This window comes from Silurus meridionalis, chromosome 22 (assembly GCF_014805685.1).
Source record: "Silurus meridionalis isolate SWU-2019-XX chromosome 22, ASM1480568v1, whole genome shotgun sequence".
NCBI lineage: Eukaryota > Metazoa > Chordata > Actinopteri > Siluriformes > Siluridae > Silurus > Silurus meridionalis.
The window spans coordinates 13,700,572-13,724,319 of record NC_060905.1 but is presented as its reverse complement, the minus strand read 5'-3'; the positions used below and the strand labels follow the sequence as shown (position 1 = coordinate 13,724,319).

The 23,748-nt window shown below is 35.6% G+C and overlaps 1 protein-coding gene across 13 annotated transcripts in view; it reads left to right on the top strand.

Annotated features, from left to right (window-relative positions):
- pleca (plectin a) overlaps positions 1-23,748 on the top strand; it is a 58,056-nt gene that overhangs the window by 9,707 nt on the left and 24,601 nt on the right. For 6 of the 13 annotated variants that reach the window (XM_046834996.1, XM_046834998.1, XM_046834991.1 and 3 more), the window contains exons 2-14: positions 6,406-6,467; positions 11,338-11,427; positions 13,951-14,028; positions 14,136-14,228; positions 15,976-16,142; positions 18,489-18,604; positions 19,191-19,297; positions 19,999-20,118; positions 20,225-20,320; positions 21,072-21,199; positions 22,115-22,208; positions 22,292-22,446; positions 23,246-23,582. In XM_046834996.1, the coding sequence (XP_046690952.1) occupies positions 6,406-6,467; positions 11,338-11,427; positions 13,951-14,028; positions 14,136-14,228; positions 15,976-16,142; positions 18,489-18,604; positions 19,191-19,297; positions 19,999-20,118; positions 20,225-20,320; positions 21,072-21,199; positions 22,115-22,208; positions 22,292-22,446; positions 23,246-23,582 (1,643 nt within the window). Of the gene's footprint in view, positions 1-4,250; positions 4,477-6,405; positions 6,468-9,046; positions 9,062-11,337; positions 11,428-13,950; positions 14,029-14,135; positions 14,229-15,975; positions 16,143-18,488; positions 18,605-19,190; positions 19,298-19,998; positions 20,119-20,224; positions 20,321-21,071; positions 21,200-22,114; positions 22,209-22,291; positions 22,447-23,245; positions 23,583-23,748 lie in introns of those variants that run through there. The other 7 variants (XM_046834995.1, XM_046834997.1, XM_046834988.1 and 4 more) reach the window with 4 other exon arrangements.

Below are 23,748 nucleotides of genomic sequence, written 5' to 3'. Positions count from 1 at the left end.
ACATAAAAATGATATTTAGTGACCGGAGTGAAGGAAGGGTAATAAAGTAGGGGGAGTGTGGAGTCTGGACTTAAGAAGTTATAAATATATCTGGGAAGTGTATATAGTTTCATGCTGAGAAAGTTCTGGGTGAGGTTATATCTGGTCTGTAGGAAAGTTCTGCCTTCCAGAAATGAAGTGGGAGAATATCCACATCGGAAAAAAAAGTGTATGGACCAAAATTAATCTAAAAAAAAATCCCATTTCCTGTTTGTTTGAATCTGAAGGGTTGTTGACATCAGTCGTATTTTTATTTCCCTAAAGCCCAGCGATCTGATCCAATGCAGTAGATGTTGAAGTTGGATATGGTTAAAAGGGTTTTGCTTCACAATGTTACACAACTGAACATTCACTCTTCCACAAGAGGGAGGCATTTCCATAAACCACAAATCCATTAGGGCACGACTTTATAAAGTCAGTTTGTAGATGTTAAATGAAAAACAGATTTAGGGCCATTAAAGGACACTAATTTAATTCTAATTGCAGTTTTACATGACCAACGCCACAATTACAGGGTTCTCCTTTTTTCTGCGTGCCAGTGAAGGTGCCATTTTCTATTTCTGAGTCATTGGGGAAGTGTGATGCCCAGCTTCCATGTTGTAGAAGCCTTTGAGCAATTTAGGCTTTGCTTCACAATAGCAGAAGTAAAGGGTGTGGATCCAGCACTTTTCCACTATAAGATCTGTTAGTGCAGGATAAAGATTCAATTGTTTATTTTATAATTATTTTGACTGTTGAAGCTTCAACCAAAATCCACATAGAAAATAACACTGGTGCTCATTTGTTTAAAATTATATTTAGGCACCTGTGTTATTGAACTTTGCACTGTACCTGTCATAAAGTTTGTTTTTATGGCAGTGTCTGTCAGTGAGAGAGCGAAAGAGAGAGAGGGAATAATGTACTGATAACATTCCAGTCTTTAGAATGAGTTTGTTGGTACAAGCTGTCACAAGTACCCATGGTTTAGTGTGTGAGGAGTGGGTGTGGGTCCTGCTACACAGGGGTCAGAGAGAGAGGGTTCTGCCTCCATATTTTATCATAAGCAGCAAACACTTTTATTTTTGATTTTTCTGTCAGTAATCTCTCATTTTTTTGCAAACAAGATTTATCTTATTACATGCAAAGTGCATTTCCATCCAATCGCTCAGTTATTGATCATTATTGACCCACTACATTGATGCCGAATGCTTTGACCAATAATGTTGAATCATTCTGATGAAACAGAAATGAAGAAAGTGGTGATTTATTTTCTATCACAGTGCAGCTCTTGCAGTTGTTCTAGTTGCAATGTATTAATGCATATGTTCTAATGCTCATTTTTATAGTAAAAACGCGTGTAAGCTTCGTTCGGGGCAAAATCTTTTGAAGGAATCACTTTTGGAAATCTGTATAAATGTGAAGAACTGTAGGTTTCAGGATGCCGTAGCTTCTTAAAAATATTTAGCATATTTTGCCTAATGACATTCAATAGACTAAATACATTTAATTAGATTAATTAATCTATTTGTACCCATTTTCTATGTAATAGAGACAGGAGGTATATTTTTTTTAATTTCTGTATGCATTTTACTGTATATTGGTCCATTTGAGATATCTTCTCTCTGTGCTAAACATACAGTTCTATTGTGGTTTAGGTTCACGTGGGCCTCTTGGCTGTCCTCACTCCGGGTTGCAATCCTTCAAACAAGACATCAGACCCTTTTTTCAACTCAAGTCTAAACAAGCTGTAGGACAGAGCTAAAATGCAAAGAATCCCCTGTCTTTATCTCTTTTCCAAGCAGAGCTAGCATGCTGTAATGGTCTAACAGCTTAGCGGAATCTGTATAGAGTTGCATCTACATACCATATCTACAAATCTTAAAGATTGTTTAAAGTTTATATTACTGACAAAAAAAAAATATTAGAAATCACTTCAATATCTGTATTTTATCTATGAATGACAAAGTCAAATGCAACTGAGTGCAAAAATTGACATCTCACCTAAAAAAAAGGGAAAATATCCCACAATGTCTCAGAAATATCGAAGTATAAAGGATTAAAAAATGAATGTGGGATATCATGCAACAAGGAAAAATATTTTTAAACAATTAACAGAAAAGTAATTTGAAAACAAAAGGAGAAGAAGACAATATTACTATTGATGTCTGCTTATACATTTTGAATATGCATAATATCTATATTTATCGTATATCATTATCATCATCTATATATTGTAAATTATTGGGTATGTTCTAAATTTTGCACTCGACACTGCATGTAATGTGCTACAAATGCCAAATTTGTTCTTGGTGTGTAGGCATTTTTAATTACACATAGACTGTTTATACCAAATAAAGCAAACACAATTTGAATAAAAAATAAATAAATCTTCAAAGCTTGCCAGTGGAAGTCCCACCAAAAACTTGTGTAATTTGGGCCCGTTAGTATATCCATAGAGTTAGAGTGCCTGTCAAAAGAGGAAAAAAGTCTTTATTATTTATGTAATTTAATAGTAAAAAGATTTACCTCAAACATACAGATTTATTAAACTTTATATTCATTAAAGAATCCTCTATTAGCGTGAATAACAGCTTTATGCACTGCATCAGGACAGTTCCTTTCTCCAAAAATTCTGCTGAAATACTTTGCCATGCCTCTTATAAAACACAAAAGTGTTTTTCACTAGTTGGAGATTTCTTTCTGATCTCGCGATATAGTTCACCCTAGAGCAGTTTAAAAGGATTTAGGAGCGGTGACTTGTCAGGCCATTTTTTTATATGCTTCAAATCATTGTGTAGTTGTATGGTACTGTTGGTTCCAATTAGCCACAGTCCAGATGGAATTGCATGGGGTTTGTGTATAGAATGCTAGCCACATTGGTTTAGTATTTCTTTCAAACTTGCTAAAAAAAAAACCCAAACCATTAGGCTTCCACCTCCATGTGGGTGTGAGGCAGTCTGCTAACATCTCTCTTGTTCTTTGTCCTACATAAGTTCTTCTGTTAGAACCAAAAATGTCACATTTGGACTCATCTGTCCACCATTTTTCTTCTAGCTCGAGGCTATATCACAAATTAGCTGCTTCAACTGACTCATATCTTTCCTTCCAAGTGCTACCATGTGGCATTCCAGACAGAATCACTCTAATGAGGGGGAAAGTGGGTGAGTCACATTTTCCTTTGGGAAAAGAAGGGGCTTTCCCCCTGTAGAGGGATTAAAGACTTTTACAGTGCCCCCTGTTGATCAGATCAATATCAAGCAGGTGTGTTTGCCATTTTGCGGTTTTCTGGTATAGCAGCTAATGAACAGTGATGGCGTTCTGCTCTTTTATTCAGTATGTGAACCATATATGTTTGGGCTACATGTCTGTGTACTGCACTTCCAGTTGTGGTGGCTTTGATTAGTAGCACGAGAAAAGAAACATGGCACATTTTACTCATTCATTTATTCTTTGTTTTCCAAATTACAAAGTGTTTCATTTCACTACTGAAACAACAATTTGCAGATACTTAAATTTCTTATTTATTAATGACATAATTTTTTGACCATTTATTGACACATTTAACATTATAAAATGTAGATGTATAGTAGAATGTATAGAAAAGAAGTTCCTAGTGTCGCTTTGTTCATAGCTACTCAATTGCACTTTCTCTGTTTCTTTTTTCTTAAAACGTTTAAAAGAAAAAGGCAGCTTGAGAATCTGGCAACTGCTATTAAAGTTTTTTACCCTAGAAACTGTAGCACATTCAAATGAGTTTGTTGATATAAACCTGGGATTTCCTTTGGATCAATTTTGCCAGAGCTGCTCCTTTCGAAAATGAATCAACACTGTCGGACCAATCTGTGTTTAGAATTCAACAGCACTGGAATATAATGGGTTCTGAGAGTTCTGTCTTTATATTACCTACTTCCGATTTATTCACTTTCATTTCTCCTGTCTCTGTCATTGTGGTTTTCTTTATAGCTTTCTACTTCTGTTATGCTGTTTCAGTTTTCGTGGGGGCAAGCTGGGTCTATTACACAGTGACCCCCCCCCACATTTTCCAGGAGCAGTAAAAGATAGACCTTACTGCCTGAGGCAAGGTATTTATTGCATGGAGAAAGAATGGAAATGAGGAGGAGGAGGTAAAAAGGGGAACTGAACAAGAGATGGGTTAAAAAGTGAAAAAAGGAGGGAGAAGGGAGAGGTTAAGCAAAAGCAGAAATCACTGACGTGGAACACACCCATCCAACTGCATGGCTTTTCTCATCATGCTCAGATGCTGCTCACCGTAGAGTAAAAGTTCTGTAAAGTTTTGACATTTTGTGGTTAAAAGCTTAGTAAGAGTAGGAGAAACAGAGAAAATGGCTCTACACCAGTACGGTAGGACTTATTCGAGTGATAGTATGGGTAGTGACATGGTGTTCACAGAGGACAGCTACTACCAGGGGATGCTCAAGTCCACAGAAGGAAGGAAAGGTAGCACTAAAAATCTACATCCATACAGTGTGTTTTTCTGTTTCACTCATGTAAGAGAGTTTCACCATAAAAAGGTCTGTTTCTTGTTTTATGCTTGAGTCTAATTTTTATTCTCTAGTCTTTGAGTTATCCATGTCCTCAAACACCTTTTTTCAATCTGTTAGTAAAAACCAAATGATAGATACGCAACAATTTGTTTTTGCCCCCTGGCCAAAGCTATATTTGGGAAGGAATGGAATGATAAGATCTTAAATTATGTATTTGCACTGAGTCATCTGTTATGCACAGGTATAGATATGAAGAGCTGGAATGTCATGCAGATGTGAGACAAAAAAAAAACAAACAGCAATTTGAAATGGTTAAAAGATAATGTTTTAGATGCAAAAATATGTTCAAGAACAAATGTAAATATCTTTATTAAGTTTAAGCTTTATATTTTTGTTAATGATCACCTTTTTGAGATTTTTTGAAACAGAACACTATGTTAAAAAAAGGTGAAACCTTTTAACGTTTATTTAATGGTTACACAGAAACTGCCTCTATGGATGAACTCTACCTAGTGTACAAATGATCAGTACTGAACACTTCCCCAAACAAACTGTATAGAATGCTTCTCAGAAATATCATAGAACTATAAAGATCTATCTATGAGACATGACGTACATGTTCTAAAGTCACATCCTATTTACAACGTAATTCTATTTTGCATTCTGATTGGTCCAAGTCATTTTCAGTAAACGCAGCTCTGACAGTAGTCCAACTAATCCATATCGCTTTCTACAGCAACAACAAACAAGCATACTTGACCGTGAATGCTCAACCCTACATGTTAAACTTGTGTAACTGTAGTTTTTTCTGTGTGGAAAAAGTGATTTGTTATTATTTTTGGAAGGAGTCTTCAGTGTCAGGGATTTTTACAGTTGAGTTTCTCTGTACGTGACAAGAAGCAATAAATACCAGTGCCATGATTATAAAAACATAACATACAGATCTGGCTGTTGAGACTTGCTCATCATATGTGGTTCCAGATTGTGTACTTCAGGAATCATTTCAAAATATAGCATGGGGAACCTCAATCCAAAGTGAGACACATCCTGTTTTCGGAAGTCACGAATACTTCTCACTGGTTTTAAAAAGGGATCTGTGTTATGCTAATGACTCAGTGTCAGTATCTTTTAAATGCCAACCAACAATTTAGTTCCAATTCACATTCATTTCATAGTCAAATAGTCAAAAACCGTGCTGGTGGTTTTTGTCTTATATACAGTTAATCAAAAAGTATACAAAAAAGTCATTTCAAAACACTACAAGGAAAACCTCAGTGAATGGCCATTCAGTGCCACCCAGATGAGGATGGGTTCCCTTTTAAATCTGGTTCCTCTCAAGGTTTCTTTCTCATGCCATCTCAGGGAGTATTTTTTCTCTCATTACTCATTAGGAAAAAATGTACAATTACTAACTAACAGGTGCTAAACTTATACATTCTTTTATACAACTTTATAACCCTTTTATCTCTTTAAAGATGGCCAATGTTAAAAGCGCTACACAAATGAAAATTCATTGAATTGAAATTCACCTATATGCCGTCTTTGGAGTCAGAAAACGTGATTCATTGTTGGCGTTTAAATGGTAAATGCGGCTTTCTCTCTTATTCGCTTATGAACTGTGTGAGTCAAAACGTTTTTTTTACATTTACTTTTAATTTAGTTCCAGTGAGCAGAAGGATCATTGTCATCTTAGTTGAATTCAGGATTATTTCAATTATTTTAAGTGGGATAACGTATGGCATTCGTGGATTGATCACTGATTCTACTCTTCTGTATTTTTAAACTCACTGCCACTTGTCTATTGCATTACTGAAAAATACTGTTTTCATCATTCACCAATAACTGTGTTTCTCTTTCTTTTCCCTCATATTCTCCTCGACAGACGAGCGTGACCGCGTACAGAAAAAGACTTTTACAAAATGGGTGAACAAGCATCTCATGAAGGTATTATTGCACACATTATAACATTTTATAATTCATGTAACAAATAAAGAAGGCAAAGAAATGATTGATTGAAAAATACATTACAATATTATTGAATATTAAATTATATTGAATATTGTATTAAAATAACTAGACTTTTATAGATATACAAAGAATGAATGAATAATTTCTTAGTTTTCTAAGAACTTTTCAGGAGCTTGTATTGCTTTGGAATACCGTGGTGAAAAGTTTGTGAACCCTTGCATAACTATGTGCCAAAACATCATCAGATTTTCACACATTAGAAAAGTTAATGTTTCAAAATGGCCAAGTCAAAGTCCTGACCTTAATCCTAAAGAAATGTCGTAGAAGGACCTGAAGCAAACAGTTCATGTAGGGAAATCCAAAGGAAGCTGTTCTGTACTGTGGGCTACAATTCATCCAAGCTGTTGTGTAGGACTGATCAACAGTTACTGGAAACGTTTACTTGTAGTTTTGTTTTCTTGTAGAAACAGAGATACTGGTTGAGATGTAAATTTCAAGATTACATTTTATGACCAGAGGGTTAACTGTTAAACCTGTATTTAAGATGATGGCGGAAAAAAATATTTGGTTACCCCATCATTATTACAGGAATGACAGGAATTTGTTTCAAGACATGGTGAAGCCCCAGGCAAAGTTATATAGTATATTTTCTCTTAATTTATTTGCAACTATTTCCTGATAATAAAAAGTCTTATCTCCTGTACAAACTCTAAACCCCTACAGTTGTGTGTCAGCTTTGTGTGTACTTTTCCAACTATTATTGTCTGCTTCTGTGTGTGTGTGTGTGTGTGTGTGTGTGTGTGTGTGTGTGTGTGTGTGTGTGTGTGTATATATCCATGTGAGTGAGTCATCCACATCTGGTCAGGTTTTAGTTCCCTGCATAAGCACAATGTGTTTTATTCATGGCCTCGTGAATTTACCATCTGCCCCTCAGGTGCCTTGCAGCTCTTCTGTGCCAATATTTAAATTACGCATCATATTTCAGTGCAGTGATCCAGTACCACAGAGAGACAATAGCCTTGTGTATGAGTGAATGAAAAATGTCAGTGATGCATCATAGATACTGTCAGAGATGGTGTTTGTGATAACCATCCAAAATTTCTTTCACAGATATATACTGAGATATTCACATGCCATTTTAACACCTTTTCAGTATCTAGTCTACAGAACTGCATACAGACAGCTGTGTGTGTCCTGTACCACTGCTCCTAGCTTTATTTTAAATTGATACAATTTACCAAATCATCCATTTACCCACACATGTTACCACTGGAGTCCTACCACACTGTCAAGGATAACAGATATGGCCTCTTCTCATGTATCTTTCTTAGCCTTGTTTTTTTTTTCTTTCTTGAGTGTTTATGCTTAACAGAACAGCTCAGTCATTCCCACTCTTGTTGTAAGCAGTTAGGCGGTTGTAAGAGTATCCTTTCCATCTCTACCTCAGTGGCATTTTTCAACAGCCTGCTAGCTGTTTAGACACTGAGATATTTCAGACAGATTTTAAATCCTTAAATTGGAGTGCAAGTTTCAGGAGCCTTACTTATAATAAACCAATCAATTATGACTAGATTCAGGAAACAATAGTTATAAATGTAAACAAACTGTTTATTCACTACCGATATTATTATTATTATTATTATTATTATTATTATTATTATTATTATTATCATTAATAATACTAAAGTGGATATACTATAAATATAATCATTATTAATATTATACTTTTATAGTATTTACTATATTATGAATTATATTATAGGATATATCTAACATTATTAAGTTTTATTAATGGTTACGCAGTTGGAGTTAAATCATTTATGTGTGTTTTAAGAAAATATGTTTTTGCTCTACGAATGCTTTGTAAGGGGAGGTTATTATCAGTGTTTCAGTTCTTATTTTATGTATAACTAATGTTAGTTTTTCAGACAGCTGCAGAGACATATAAATCATTTTATCCATATAAAACATGGATTCTATATGGCATATGGCCCTATATTACACAGTAAAACTTTGCATTTGTTTCAGGAATGTTATTGTCAACATTCTAATACAGCGATTGGATGTTAGTTCAGACCTTATTCAGTTATGGTTTAATATTATAATGATTCATTTATTCATTCTCAAACACTGCATCATGATGTAAAACCGTCTCCGTTTGCATTCTCTGACTACATTCTTTCATACACACACACACACACACACACACACACACACACACATACATATATATATATGTATGTATATATATGTATGTATATATATATATATATATATATATATATATATATATATATATATATATATATATATATATATATATATATACATACATATATATATATATATATATATATATATATATATATATATATATATATGTATGTGTGTGTGTGTGTTTTGTTTTGTTTTGTTTTGTTTTTAGTTTTCTTTCTCATAAAATTCCAGTTTGTTCTGCTCTTACTCATGTGTTATACACCTCTGTATTTTGTCTTTCCCTTTCTCTCTCTTCATTACAATCACTCGTTTTTTCTGTCATCATTCATCTCCGTCAGCACTGGAAAGCAGAGGTAGGTCGAGTGTTTGAACCGAGTGCTGACCCAACCTCATCTGCATGGTATTGCGATTAGTCTCATGCTCCTCAAGCTCACATGTCTCCTTCCTGTGCTGTTCAGCTCTGCTTGGGCCTCTTTGCAGGAGAAACAGGTGTTTAATTGGATGCATAGTCATTTTAGACCTCTTATATACTATTTCGACAAACTAAATAACCAAAAATAAATATCAGACCAAAGACTGAAGATAATTCCGTATTAATGATCTGTTATAATATCAGTGCAGAATGTCCGTCTCTTTTTTCTGCAGGAGGCTTTTAGCAATCAGTAGAAACACTGTTTGATGTAAAAACCTTTCATTTGCATCTTTATCTATTTTATTTTGTTCCCTATTAGATCTAGGTCCAAGTTATTAACACGTTTGACACCGCCTACGCTCTTTCGGTTGATTTGCTGTGCTGTGTTTTTTCTGAAATCAATGAACAAACCTGCTGCTTATACAAAAGCCTACTGCATTGGTTTGTTCTGAACCGTGTGATGTTTTTTAATGTAAGTGCTTCATGACATGGATATATACAGTACACGCAAATGTGAGATATAAAAAAGGCATTACACCAGGAGAAATATTAGTCTATCAGAGATTTAGGCCATAGATTCCTCAGGATAGACTGTTAAGCTTTTTAGGTCACCTGCCTTCAGTCCAGAGTTTCCTTAATAATCTAAATAACACAACACTTATCTACAGCAAAATGTTATCAGTGCAAGCAAATTTAGGCCAAACATTCATCAGAACAGATGCTAGTATATCCAAGTTACCATGAAGCAATGAGTTCCTGAGAACTGAACCGTGAAAAATGTCTGTGGTTAGATTACGTAACATTTTAGTTTTGAAGGTGTACACCCAAAAACGTACAGTGAATTGTTTTTATGGAGTTTTATGTTGAAATAATAAAATGTATTAATAAAAATATAATTTTTAACTATAAAATAAAGCTTCTCCCATCAGCTTTTGCCTTGATAATATATTATAGGCATTGCAGAAATTTTTTTTATCCGTTTTTATTAGGAAACAGATTAAGGGAGGATACTGATTAAAAATAGAGTCTACCTATAAACGTATTTAATAGTAGAAAAATGCATTCTTGAAGGGTTTCTTTAAGTCTTTGGATATTTAAGCTTCTAAACTGTAGCCAATGTTTTAAAAAGTGTACAACAACCCTCTAAAATCACTCATTTTTTTACAGTAACAGTAAACCTCTAAAAACTTTCAGAAATGTTTTTCTACAAGAATTAGAACTAAATATAAAATTATATAAAAAATATAATAAGGCTGAATGCAGGTACCGTTTAGATAACTATTATATTTGGGTTATGGCACAGCACTGTTCAGTGCTCACTTCTGATTAATGAAGGTTTAATTAAATACTTTTGTATAACTGCTGCTTATGTTGTAGTTCCAGCTTATAATAATGTGCTCATGCTATTAAGTTTCTATTGTTTCTATAGTAACAATTGTTATATAAATGCTTACAATTTATAATTAACCATTTTGCATTATTAATAATAATAATAAAAATAATAATAATAATAATAATTTAGTTATATAAAGAATGAATAAAATAATACACATATATCAATTACTTATAATTACTTACATTTTTTCGTTACACACCAAATGCAATAATTTTTGAGTTCCCTCAGGAAGATATTAATGCCTTGTTTAGTGCATATTTGTATTATTATAATTAAACGGGAAAACATACACAACAATGCCAGGGGTTTAAAAAGAAAGCAGAGTTAGTGTAGTGTCACTGTGGCTACTCACTTCATACTGGAAATAAGATTTAATTTGCACATGAATAAAAACGCTTAAAGGCTCAAGAATCCATAGCGCTAACGTTAGTTGCTAGCCACATCCTATTTAGCGGCTAACCTTAGCGATATGGATTCTTTAGCCTTTTATGTCCAGCTTTAAGAATTTAAATAGAGAAATTATAATTATAAAACATGCACACACATCTGTATTATCCAAATGGGGTCTAAGAAATATATTTTGTGTGTGTGTGTGTGTGTGTGTGTATACACATGTAAATATATAATGTTGAGGTGTTCAAAGTAATTCAGTATTTTATCAGAGGAAACTTCCACATAGTTGATTGTTTTTCTATTACCTATAAGTTAATGGAAAAAATTCACTCATTAGTATAAGGAATTTAATTGATCAAACATACATCACACTACTTTACCAAAATGTAATGGACTGATTTCTTTGTCTGTATGTTTTTTCTCCCCAGGCTCAGAGGCACATCACAGATCTGTACGAAGATCTGCGAGATGGCCACAGCCTCATTTCCCTGCTGGAGGTGCTCTCTGGAGAAACACTGGTGAGTATCGGTGCTCATCAGAACTCATGGACAAACTATAAAAGAAATCAAATATAAGTCCTTGCATCAGGATACACATCCTGAAGCAAAATGTACATATAGATACCTGCTTTTGCACCGCATCCTCCTACTTACTCTAGCTTTAATTATACTTTAATAAACCCAAGTTCTTCTTTATACATAATAGCTGCATGATAGTCAGTATTTAACCCCAATACTTAATTTAACCTACATCTAATTAACCGTAGTTACTAAATTCCATAAATGTTTTGTTCTTTCGCCAAGTTTTGCATGTTTTTATTTTTTATTTTTACCTTTGAGTGACTGTGCGAACAAAAAATGATGAATTACACAGGTTCTTTTGTGTTGCACATCTATTTTAACATGTTAATGTTGTGTTTTCTGCCTCTGTTTTAACTCCCTGCACTGGTTTTGCCCACTCCTGACCTTTCAGTTTTCTACTTGGCTGACCTCTGCCCTAACCTTGACCCCTTTGCCTTTGCCTCTTCTCTTGCGATGCTCTTGCTGGGGTAGCCGAGGGAGCGCGATGTTGTCAGGAACTCACGGTTGGTGAGTGGGTCTAGAACCTTCCGACCTCGCCTCCTCAGGGGGTCTGGCATGCGTCACTCTGGGGTGACCTGGGATGTGCATGATGTCACTTCCTTTGTCTTGTGTCTTGTTGTTAGTGTTGTTTACCCCCCTGCAAAAAACTGAGCTCAGAAAATCTGGATAAGTAGTAATTTACGTTTCGCATGTCAGATCAGCCAGGCTGAGTTTGCAGGTCTTTTATTATATGTGAGGTTGGCTGAAGTTTGGTATGGAAAAGTTTTATTTTGATTATTTTATGTTAGAATGAATGAACTGGGGATTTGTTTGTTTAAACAAACAACATTTTGACTACAGGAAACTATAATAATTTAGCATTAGTATTAGTATTTGTATTAGTATTAGTATTACAGGCTAAAATTAGTCCCGAATATGCTTGCGTTAATGTTCTAAAGCTTCAGGAAAAGTACTGAACCAAACCAAGATGCTTTCTGTCTTTGTATTTTACTGTGGTTTCACACTTGCAAATTCATAGAAATTTTATTTAAATATTATGTTAAAAATCATATGCAAAGCTCAAACGGTTAAGGTTAAAGGAAAGGTTGGGACAGGGTTAGCAGTCATACTTATACTTTTCACATCATTTATTATCAAAAAATCTAAATCTGATCACATTATCTTCTCTTATATGCATTTGTGTTTGAATTAAAGTCAGATTTTAGTAGTAGTAGTAGTAGTAGTAGTAGTAGTAGTAGTAAATGTTATATGAAGAGTTTCAGCCATAAAAATTTAATAAGTGGATTGACAGACAAAGAAAAAAAAGAAACCTACTAAAAATTAACAGTAGAAACCATCACTAATGGTATCTCTTCATTACACAGCATCAAGTGTTAACCATTACACCCATTACCAAAAGTTTAAAACGTTATAAAATCTTTAGCATCAAACTATAGAAACCAGTATAGAAACTTACTGGAATCTGGAACCTCAATGACATCGTAAGGGTACCTATAGGTGTCCAGAAGATACCACCATGTGATTGACAGGTCCTCAAAGGTGATCTGTTGGTGACCAGTAGAAAGCTACAGTTAGAGTTATACTATTACAGTTTCCATTCAAATTAATCCAGTTCCCATTGAAACCATTAAACACATTACAAATAGTGTTTCTATTGTTTGTTTGTTTGTTTTTTTGTTTGTTTTTTTTAGCAGGGAATATATGAGATGTTCACTAAAATCTCTTGAGATTCATTAGAAGCATTTATCACTAAAGCTCCAAAAGAGTTTTACGTCATGATGTCATGTATTATACATGAATTATTCTCCTTATTATTAACTATTTATAAGTGACATCATACACTAAAATTAGACAGGAGGCTGGCTTTCTCCTGTTTTACTGGCTATACATTTGGCAACTATCATGATTGCCAGTGCATGGTCTGGACTGTACGCTAGTACGCTAGTGCGTTTCTCATGCATCGCATATTCACCATGACATTATACCCAATTCACCTGAGAGATGTCAGTTGTTTTGGTAAAAGGATTTAATGCAAATTAATAGGCAGGATAAGGGATTTGACTATTATGTATATGGTATTTCTTTTATATAATATTTTCCTTGCAATATCTGTCATGTGTTTTGGGGCACATTACTTTTTATTTATTTATTGTTTGTTTATGTTTATTTTTATTTCATCATTAATTTCTGATACGAAATGGCTTGACTATTCATCTGACCATATCTACCTGAGATGCCCTGGTAGGAGTTGAGAAACTATTGATCAGGCAGTGTATGTTCGTCAAAAGGCATTTCAGCGTTTTTCAAATTCGTCCAGTTCCAGTTTTGACAATTTGCACAATTCTGAAAGGCAAAGAGGTCTGAATCTGTTTGTTCAAACAGTACCAATTCATAGCATTTAACTTAATCAGTTAATTTCCACTTGTTTTCTGAGCTACTTTGATATTTTGTGTCCAACAGCCCAGAGAGAAGGGCCGCATGCGCTTCCATAAGCTACAGAACGTCCAGATCGCCCTGGACTTCCTCAAACATAGACAGGTACAAGAATTGCTGCATTGGTTTTTCAGATGATTTACATTAATTTTGATGAAATTAAACTTCATACACCACAGTTTTAAATGTCTCTATTTCATTTTTTGATCCAGGTCAAACTGGTGAACATCAGGAACGATGATATAGCAGATGGAAACCCGAAGCTGACCCTTGGGTTAATATGGACCATCATCCTTCACTTCCAGGTATGGTGTAATATACTGTAATTCTCACATATGTAGTGTTGGATTGTATTTACTATGCTAGATTGGCCCCGTTCTTTCTTTTCTATTTCTGTTTTACACATTTTCTGTCCAGTTTTACTTTTAAGCAGTAAAAACATTTTATTATACATTGGTCAAACACACATAGTGGAAGTTGCACCAGGAGAGTTGTACAAGAAGAAGCTCTGTAAAAGTAATTAATTTATAAAATGTAAAAATGGTTGGTTTTGGCCATCTGAATGTAGTGAATTATACACTCGGTTTCTTGTATGATATTATATATAAATACTATAAAGTAAAAATTATGGTCCGAGGCAGCGTCCATCCGCCTCAGTGACTCAGTCTTCCCTGTAAGAAAGAGGGTGTGGGCATATTGGCATGGCAGTTTGATGACTCATAAGACTTCTGATGTTTATTTTTTCTCCACTACTGTAATTTTAATAATTGTCAACTGGGGGATAGTATAGCCATTGTCTATTCTTTATTATTGCATTTGTTCTCATTTTTTTTACATCCTGGCCTTTTATTTGTGTGGCATGGGAGGGGTATAGTCTTTGTATCAACTGGAAGCCTGCTGTAAATGCTGTCAAATAATTTAGTCTGCCGAGATAAACGAGTCACATAGCTTGCATATAAACATACAGCATATCAGTTGCCTTTAGAGGTCTAACTGAATTACTGAAGCACATTATACACCATGTTGCTTTTCCTAATCATTTCAACAGTATAAATGTTCTGTACCGGAAAACAAAAGCTCGACTTGTTGTGGGGATGGTGGCTTTGTTCAGGTATGCGATGGCTGTTTAGTTGAAAAAGTTGAAGTGAAAGGATAAAGCATGTTCCCGTCCTGATTGAGTCACAGCGTGCAGGACTGGCTGCCAAGCTAACCAACTTCCCTAAATGCCAAACTAAACCAACCTCCATAAGTTCCCTCAGAGTTTCAGCCACATGCTTATAGCCACGTGTATAAAAGTCCGACCCGGTGTCAGTTTTAGCTTGGGAGAAATGATTCATCCAAAAGGGAAATCCTGACTATGAATCACTTCAAAACCACAAAGACACATACACATATACATTCACATATACACACACCACTCACAAGCAAACACAACCACGAGCCTAAAAGATGAACAACGCTCTGCTCATAAGACATTTTTGTGGAGAGCTCATGATCATGACCAGCTGCTATATTTACCAAGCACAGTATCATAGCAGCAAGAACTAGGGTGTCATTACAGGATATCCCTTAGTTATTTAAAGACTATTCATTAAATTGTGTTCCCTACTGTGTAATAAAGAACACCAGTTTATTCATTTCATATGTGGTTGCTATGGTGATTCTGAGTTTTCGGTACTGTATTAAGCACATTACAACAGTAATGTAAATTTTTCTTCTCTAGAAAATCATACTTACCAGGGAAAGCAGTGTTGATGTAAAACATGTTGATGCACACTATTAGGATTAGGATAAATCAAAAGCAAGATGGCGAAATGAAGCCTGTGGTAAAATAGAATTTATTTTACCACCTCAAAGTCAATTATTTTCCGAAAACAGCACGTACTAAAGTGGTTTTTATACCAGAGAAATATGGCTGCAGTTTCTATTCAGTTAAATATTAGTTACTTGCACATTATACTTTTACTTGGTATAAGGTTTGTTAATATTCCATACATTGTAATTGCAATTTTAATGCACAATTGCTAAATATATATGTATATATTCCTCCAGATCTCAGACATACAAGTGAATGGTCAGTCCGACGACATGACGGCCAAGGAGAAGCTGCTGCTCTGGTCTCAGCGCATGGTGGAGGGCTACCACGGCCTGCGCTGTGACAACTTCACTACCAGTTGGAGAGACGGCAGGCTCTTTAATGCCATCATTAACAAATACAGGTAATGAAGAGTTAGGAAGAGCTAATCACTGCTCATACTTTTAACGTGTTGCATGCATTAAAAGAAATTAAATAAAATAACCAGATATGTTACAGAATAAAAGAACGCAATTTTTTTTTACAATTTAAAAAAAATAACAAACAATGTACTGTAATGTAGTTGTATATATGCATGTATTGGGTCATATATATTGACTATATATTAACACTTTATGGGCAATAGTTTGTTGACACATTGACCATAAGATTTGTATGTGCTTTTTGAACATCCTATTCCACATTTAGTCCATATTTACTGTTATAATAACCTCCACTCTTCAGGTAAGATGTTCCACATGGTTTGGGGGTGTGCCCGTTGAGATTTGTGCTCATTCAGCCACAATGGTGTTAGGTACTGAGGTTCCAATTCATCCCAAATAGGGGAGGTCCAGTAGGGTTGAGGTCTGAACTCCGATTAATGTACACCATATCTTTATGAAGCTAGGTTTGTGCACAGGGGCAAAGGAAAATGAAATGCTACTCCATTCAAAGATATCCTGTATAATTGTATGCCTCGAATTTTGTGGTAACAGGGAAGAACCAAGCATGGCTGGAAAAGTCAGGTGTCCCAATACTTTTGTCCATATATAGTGTGTGTGTGGGGGTGTATGTGTGTCTGGGAGCATTTTCACTCCTACACAAGGTCTTTTTGTTTGTGGTTAAACAAACTGTATAATCCAGGGGAATAATTTCACACATATGATATCCCCAGAGTGTCTTTTGTGGTCTTACAAATTATCAGTAAATTCTTTTTTCAAATATTTGTACTTTTGGACAAGATATATCTTGTTGCACTTGAGCATGAAATAGTATATGGCTGACATGAAAAGTGGTGGGTACAGTATTTCTCTCTCTCTCTCTCTCTCTCTCTCTCTCTCTCTCTCTCTCTCTCTCTCTCGCTCTCTCTCTCACATTCCCTACAAGATCATAATAAATCCTGTGAGGGATTAAGGAAAAACGTGAAGGGCGAAGCATATAAAAGTGGCAGGTTTTCCCAGAGGCTGTGATTTTACACCCTGCATTTGCTCGCAAAGACGCACATCTGTGTCTTAGAAGAAATATCAGCTGCTTATTCCTTTCTTGAAAACAGACACAGCAACTGTTAGTCCTTTTATTTAAATTGTATGCTATTACCCAAAAACTTTACCAGAAGATCTGGATGTACCAAATGCCTGAGAGTGGAATTAGAGCAGATATTCTTTGCCTGAAAGAAGAGGATATTCTCTGAAGATTAATCAAAGAAGCCAGAAGGAAGGCACGGTTGGTTATACCAGAGCACATCCATCACCGATGCTCAGTCTGAAGAGGAAGCTTCGATCGAGGAAAAGGCGCAGTAGTTCACCGAGCAGCACTCATGGCTCAGTTAGTGATCTGGATGATCGGGTGGTCATGTTGTGTGAAAATGTGCCCTCTGAGGGATGCACTGACTCCGAGTCACAAAGTCCAGAGGCTCAGTCCAGCTGTGGATCTCAGAGTGGAGACTTTGAGTCAAGCATGGAGCAACTTATTTCCTCAACAGTCAACAAGAACAAAATGTTCTATCGAAAGGCATATTATACTGAAGTGGTGCCTGCAGGGACACAAGCGTTTCACCAGTACACTAAATTGTATGGATACAGTATTTCACTTCTTAGAAATGGGTGGTTCTTGGGTGTAATTGCAGATGTTTTTGCCACACTTGGAATATTTGGAGAGTAGAAGTTCTCATCCTTGGATAGCATATTTGATTGATGTGTTATTGAGACCTGTGAATATACAGTGTCACGAAGAACTAGATATATACTAGCAGGCTTTATTTTACCATTAAAAAACGCTGTGTGTGGAAGCTAATGTTTATACTCTGTATTTACTATTATTCTCATTCTCACCATTATTATCACTTTTAGAATATATTAGAGCACACGTTTTCTGTGTAGTTCAACAGTACTGCATTGAAACGGTTAAATTCTTCCTATTTACTGAAGTACATGGAGCGTGTAGGTGCATGCTGTTTATAGTCTTCAACTGTTTTGGTTGGCAATGTGAGTGAGAATCCATACACTATAATTAATACATGACTGATTAGAGAAAAGTTCTGCATAGAGATAAAGTTGTTACGATGAAGAGAGATTTGCAGAAATACCCTTTGTAACATGTGTAGTGCAGCACATAATATCTCCCAGCTCTGTTTACCTGTCTGTTATTTATAAAAGTCTCATTCTTTTAAAGACATGCCTAGCATGTATATCATTCCTTGGCAACTGCTGGGATTTCTGCTTTCTGTTAAAGCCTGCTCTGACATGGCTCATTCCTTGTGTGTATACCTTAGGCCGAATTTGATTGACATGAGCAAGGTATACAGACAGACAAATCTGGAGAACCTGGAGCAGGCCTTCAGCGTGGCGGAGAGGGAGCTGGGCGTCACCCGACTGCTCGATCCAGAAGGTAAACCTGATCGTTCCTTAAGGCTGAGCAAAACTTTTTGCAACCTGTTCTTTTCCTGGCACACATTTGCTTCGCCTGTAGGAACAAATTTTATGATTAGAACTGAAGCTGTATGAGTAGTATACAGACAAATTGGATTATTCTCATATTTCTTATTCATAATCATCAAAGTAAACAATAGTTGCTCAAAGTTTGTAAAACAAAATGATTAATAAACAGCAGCATAAGTAACACAATATTGCATTTTGGCTGGGAACATGCAACATCAATTGTGCACTTCTGAAAGTAAAAATGTATCAAAAGAATTGTGTACATGACATCGTTTTAAACTTATTTTAAGAACCTAAATGTTTGTCAGGATGTTCTGAGCTGTATAATTTAAAGTGTGTGTATCTACTAAAGGGCCTAGTTTCATGTAAATGATGAAAAATGTACACATTGTTCAAAACTACTGAGAAACCAGAATGTGTAGAAATACTCATGTTAATTTCACTTTTCTTTTTGATAAAACTCTTAACAGAATCTTATTTGTAACATAATCAATGTTTATATATGTTATTTGCTTTTGTATTCCTCGGTCATGTAGATGTAGATGTGCCACACCCTGATGAAAAGTCCATCATTACATACGTCTCCTCCCTTTATGATGTCATGCCAAGAGTTCCTGATGTACAAGATGGAGTTCAGGCCAATGTGAGTCTCTTTTTAATACTGAAAGAAAAGCAAATTCTGGTCCATTATATAAGCAAAACCTCACAATTTATAATGATTAAGTTTGCAAAACCTCCTTATTACTTTTCATCTACATTCAGCTTAAATACATGTCATTTAAGATGTATAGAGAACCTAAGGAATTTTTATATTATTTAAAGATGAGTTTATTGTCATGTATAGAAAACATCACCATGTGATGACACACTATGGACATCTATAGTTACATGTAATGATGTGGAACATCCATGATACAATTTAGTTTCTGGTACCACTTACAGTACATTAACAGTGTGTTTCATCACAAAAGCAGTTCTATGGAAATAAATAGATTGTCAATAGAAATTGGCCCAACTAAAGTCTTTATAGGCAATACAGAGGAGACATTGGTGAGGATCAAAACCTGAGATGAGAAAGAAATTTTGAGAAGACCCAGAACATGAAACCATCCTCAACTTCAATGGATAGTGTGTTAATCATTCCTATATGTTAAAATAAGTGCAGTTGCATATCCAGGAAAATTTATTGTGGATTTACTTGTATAGTTTATCTTATTGAACTGTTCACTGATGGAGAATTGAGGGCAAAACTCCCCTTTGTAATTGAGGCGGTGTAATAGAGGTGTGTAGGTGTAATAAGACTTCTAAATGTTACATTAAATGTTTTTGTGTGTTATGTGACAGGAGCTGGAACTACGCTGGCAGGAGTACTACGAGCTGGTCACCATGCTGCTGCAGTGGATCAGACACCATATACTTGTGTTTGAAGAGAGCAAGTTCCCCACCAGTTATGAGGAAATTGAGGTTCTTTTACCAGCTCAATAGAACACAAACATACACATAGCATACATATAACTTTCACCCATACAACTACATATTGTAATTCAATCCTTTTATCTTGATATTCCAGGTCCTTTGGCGCCAGTTTCTTAAATTTAAGGAGACAGAGTTACCTGCCAAGGAGGCCGACAAAAATCGCTCAAAACATATTTACAAGTCATTTGAGGTAATATATAATGCAGCATGTGGTAGGTCTAATACATTAACATATACGAGATCACATCAATCTTTAAATGGGGAAATGGATAAGTGTTCACTGAATTGTAATATTTTGTTGTGTTATAACCTGGAAATGAAATTGATATAATTGTTATTATGTGGCTCTGGTTTGCTTTTGTGATTAAGGCCCTTCCTGGTTCCATGACTTTCAGTGGATGGATCCTCTAGGCAGAAGTGTGCTTGCATTATAACTTTCCATTTTCTTAGAATGCATCCGTGATTTTTTCCCAGGTTGATTATTTTTGTGGGTTTTTTTTATGTAATTAACCAAACATTGAGGATTTTCCAGAACTTTTAACAAGACTAGTGTTGATAGCTCCGGCATGTTTATGTATGTTTCCTAAATAACTCACAGCCAGTTATTATATTGTAGCCAGTTAATGCATATGCACTCAAATTTATTATTTTCTTTTATAAAGGAGGTTGTATTGATTCCACCCCCACATTTTCTCTGAATTCCTGACATTTAATCCAAACTTTATTTTAGGTTGGTTTTTATACTACAAAATACAGAAAGGGCAGGAATACATATGCAAAGCACAGTTGATAATATCTGTAAGAATGTATGTAACTGCACTGCATATTAAGAATTCATTCTTTTAAACGATTTCATTGTTGATACGTATGTTTGAATGATTTCATTGTTGTTACGTATGTTTTTTATTGTGCTTGACTTGAGTATTTCTTTGTATACACAGGCTGCAGTGCAGGCTGGGCAGGTCAAGGTTCCACCCAGTTACCACCCTATCGATGTGGAGAAGGAGTGGGGTCGACTCCATGTAGCGATACTCGAGAGGGAGCGACTTCTCAGAAATGAGTTTGAACGGTGAGGCCTCCAAATTATAAAAAAAAAAAAGAGGGGGTACCTGTTAGATTTTTAGAATAGCCTTATTTATTGGAAAATGGCAGAATAAAATTAAGCATAGGTAAAGAAAACACTGGGAGAATATATTTGGGTTAATGTTGTCTAGGTTACAAATAAAGCTTAGTTGCACTCTGGACATTTGCCCATTCCTGGGGAAAAAAATGAACTGTATCAAATTATCTGAAACATGAATAGGAAAAAACTTTGTCTTATTATACAATATGTTTTTTATGTTCTTTATTTGCCTTTAGCAAGACTTTAGCTAGTAGATCATTGATGCCTTTTAAAGGAAAGAGAGATTTCAAATGTTTTAGGGCACGTCCCCCTATCACAAGACAGTGTGTCTGCTGCTTCTAAATAATAAACCTGTGTAAATGTCAGAAAGGCATAGAAAGAGAGAAACAGAAAGCTTAGGCTGTGCTATAGCACTGAGGATAAACTAAGAAGCAGGACACAGATTATCACTAGTCATGGCATTTCTGAACTACTGTCATGGATTGGAATATCTGCTTCGCCAAAAAAGAGTGTAAGTCACTTTTTAATAGTTGTGTCTATAGTAAAAAACGCAGCGAACATGTTTTGCAAACTATTCGGTGATTTAGTTGCAATACAAAACCCATGTGATTATTCAGAGGACATCAAATGTCTTTCAAATTTTAAATTCCCAAAAGTTTAGTAATTCCATAAGTTTTTTTGAAAAGGGTGCATGACAAAACACACTGTTATAGAAAAATAATCAACAAAAAGGTAGTAAAAGTAAATAAGCATCACCATTAAGCTGCACCACACCTCCCTGTTGTTTTTTATTTTCACACAGCAGCACAACCTGTATATAGTTGTGGACGCCACAATCATGCATGTGTTTAATGTGTGCAGTTTGGAGCGGCTCCAGAGGGTCGTCAGTAAGGTGCAGATGGAGTCAGGTGTGTGTGAGGAGCAGCTGAACCAGGTGGAGACATTGCTCCAGACGGTGAGACACACAAACAAGCGCTTGCTACATATGCATACATGCTTAGCACAAAGGATATCTGAAGCTGTATTAATTTTTGGCAGGACATGCGCTTGCTGGGAGCCGGAAAGCCTGTCCAGCATGCGGCAGAGATCGAGACAGACCTGGATAAGGCTGAGAACATGATCCGCTTCCTCTTCAATGATGTGCAGTTGCTGAAGGATGGGCGCCACCTGCAGGCAGAACAGATGTACAGGCGGTAAGTAGACTAAAGCAGGGGTCCACAATTTTTTTTCTGTGGGGGCACATCATTTTTCTTTTCTTTAATGGGGGACCGGGTCACAACCAGTATTATTGTGGAGATTTTATTATGATTTCAAATATATTTATTATTCCTCCTAATGCTAGATTTTTTTTATTATTTTGTTATGCACTGTACAGACCAATGAGCATTACTTTACAAGAGATACATAGCCTTTTAAAAGAGCATTATTACTTTCATAATGATATATATTTTCATATTCATTGCTATTAAACATTTATGTTTACATTATGTTAAATGTACCATTCTGTTGGTTGGTGGGTGAATTTAACAATTAATTCACAGATATGATATGAGAAAAACATATATTAAAATGAAATTTAAAAAATATCTCTCTGGCACTGTTCAAAGAGCCGTTCCAAATGTGGGGGTCGGACATATTCGGCCCATGGGCTGTAGTTTAGGGACCTCTGGTCTAAAGTCATTTCACATGTAACCTTTTTTTCGTCAGAGTACTAGAAGAGACAACTGTACAACAGGTGACTTTCGATATATACGGCAAAAAATAAACCGTAAACATGACCTTAGATGATATTTATATATTTGACAGTATTTATACAGTATTTAAACTGTACAAATTTTGATTATTGTATTTTATTATAATTCACAGATTAGGCTTGCAGATAAAATTTCCAATTTAGATGGTTTTACATTATTAAAATAATTTGACTCAACTATTAGAGTATATGGAGATCGACCTCTGTACTAATATTTCACTTGCTGGATTTTTTCTCAGGGTCTACCGTCTCCATGAGCGTCTGGTAAATCTGCGCAGTGAGTACAACCTGCGTCTAAAGTCCGGTGTGACAGTGTCACAGGTGCCCCTTACGCAGCTCTCCATGTCTCCGAGCCTGCAGCAGTCTCCTCAACGTGCACGGCCCGAACTGGATGAAGTTACGCTCCGCTACATCAAGGACCTGCTGGCCTGGGTGGAGGAGAACCAGAGACGTTTGGACAGTTCAGAGTGGGGAGCAGACCTGCCCTCCGTCGAGTCCCATCTGGGCAGCCATCGTGGACTACATCAGTCTATTGAGGACTTCAAATCTAAGATTGACCGTGCTCGGGCAGATGAGGTGAGTTTGATGATTTCTCTGCGGTACTATAATGGTGGACCATAATAGGAAATTGGTGAATTGTTGCTATCTCTATCAATTGACATAGACTCTGATTGCTAAATAAATATAGAAATCATTTTCCACATTTATACCACAGCACTGGTGGATTCTGCACTGATTTATG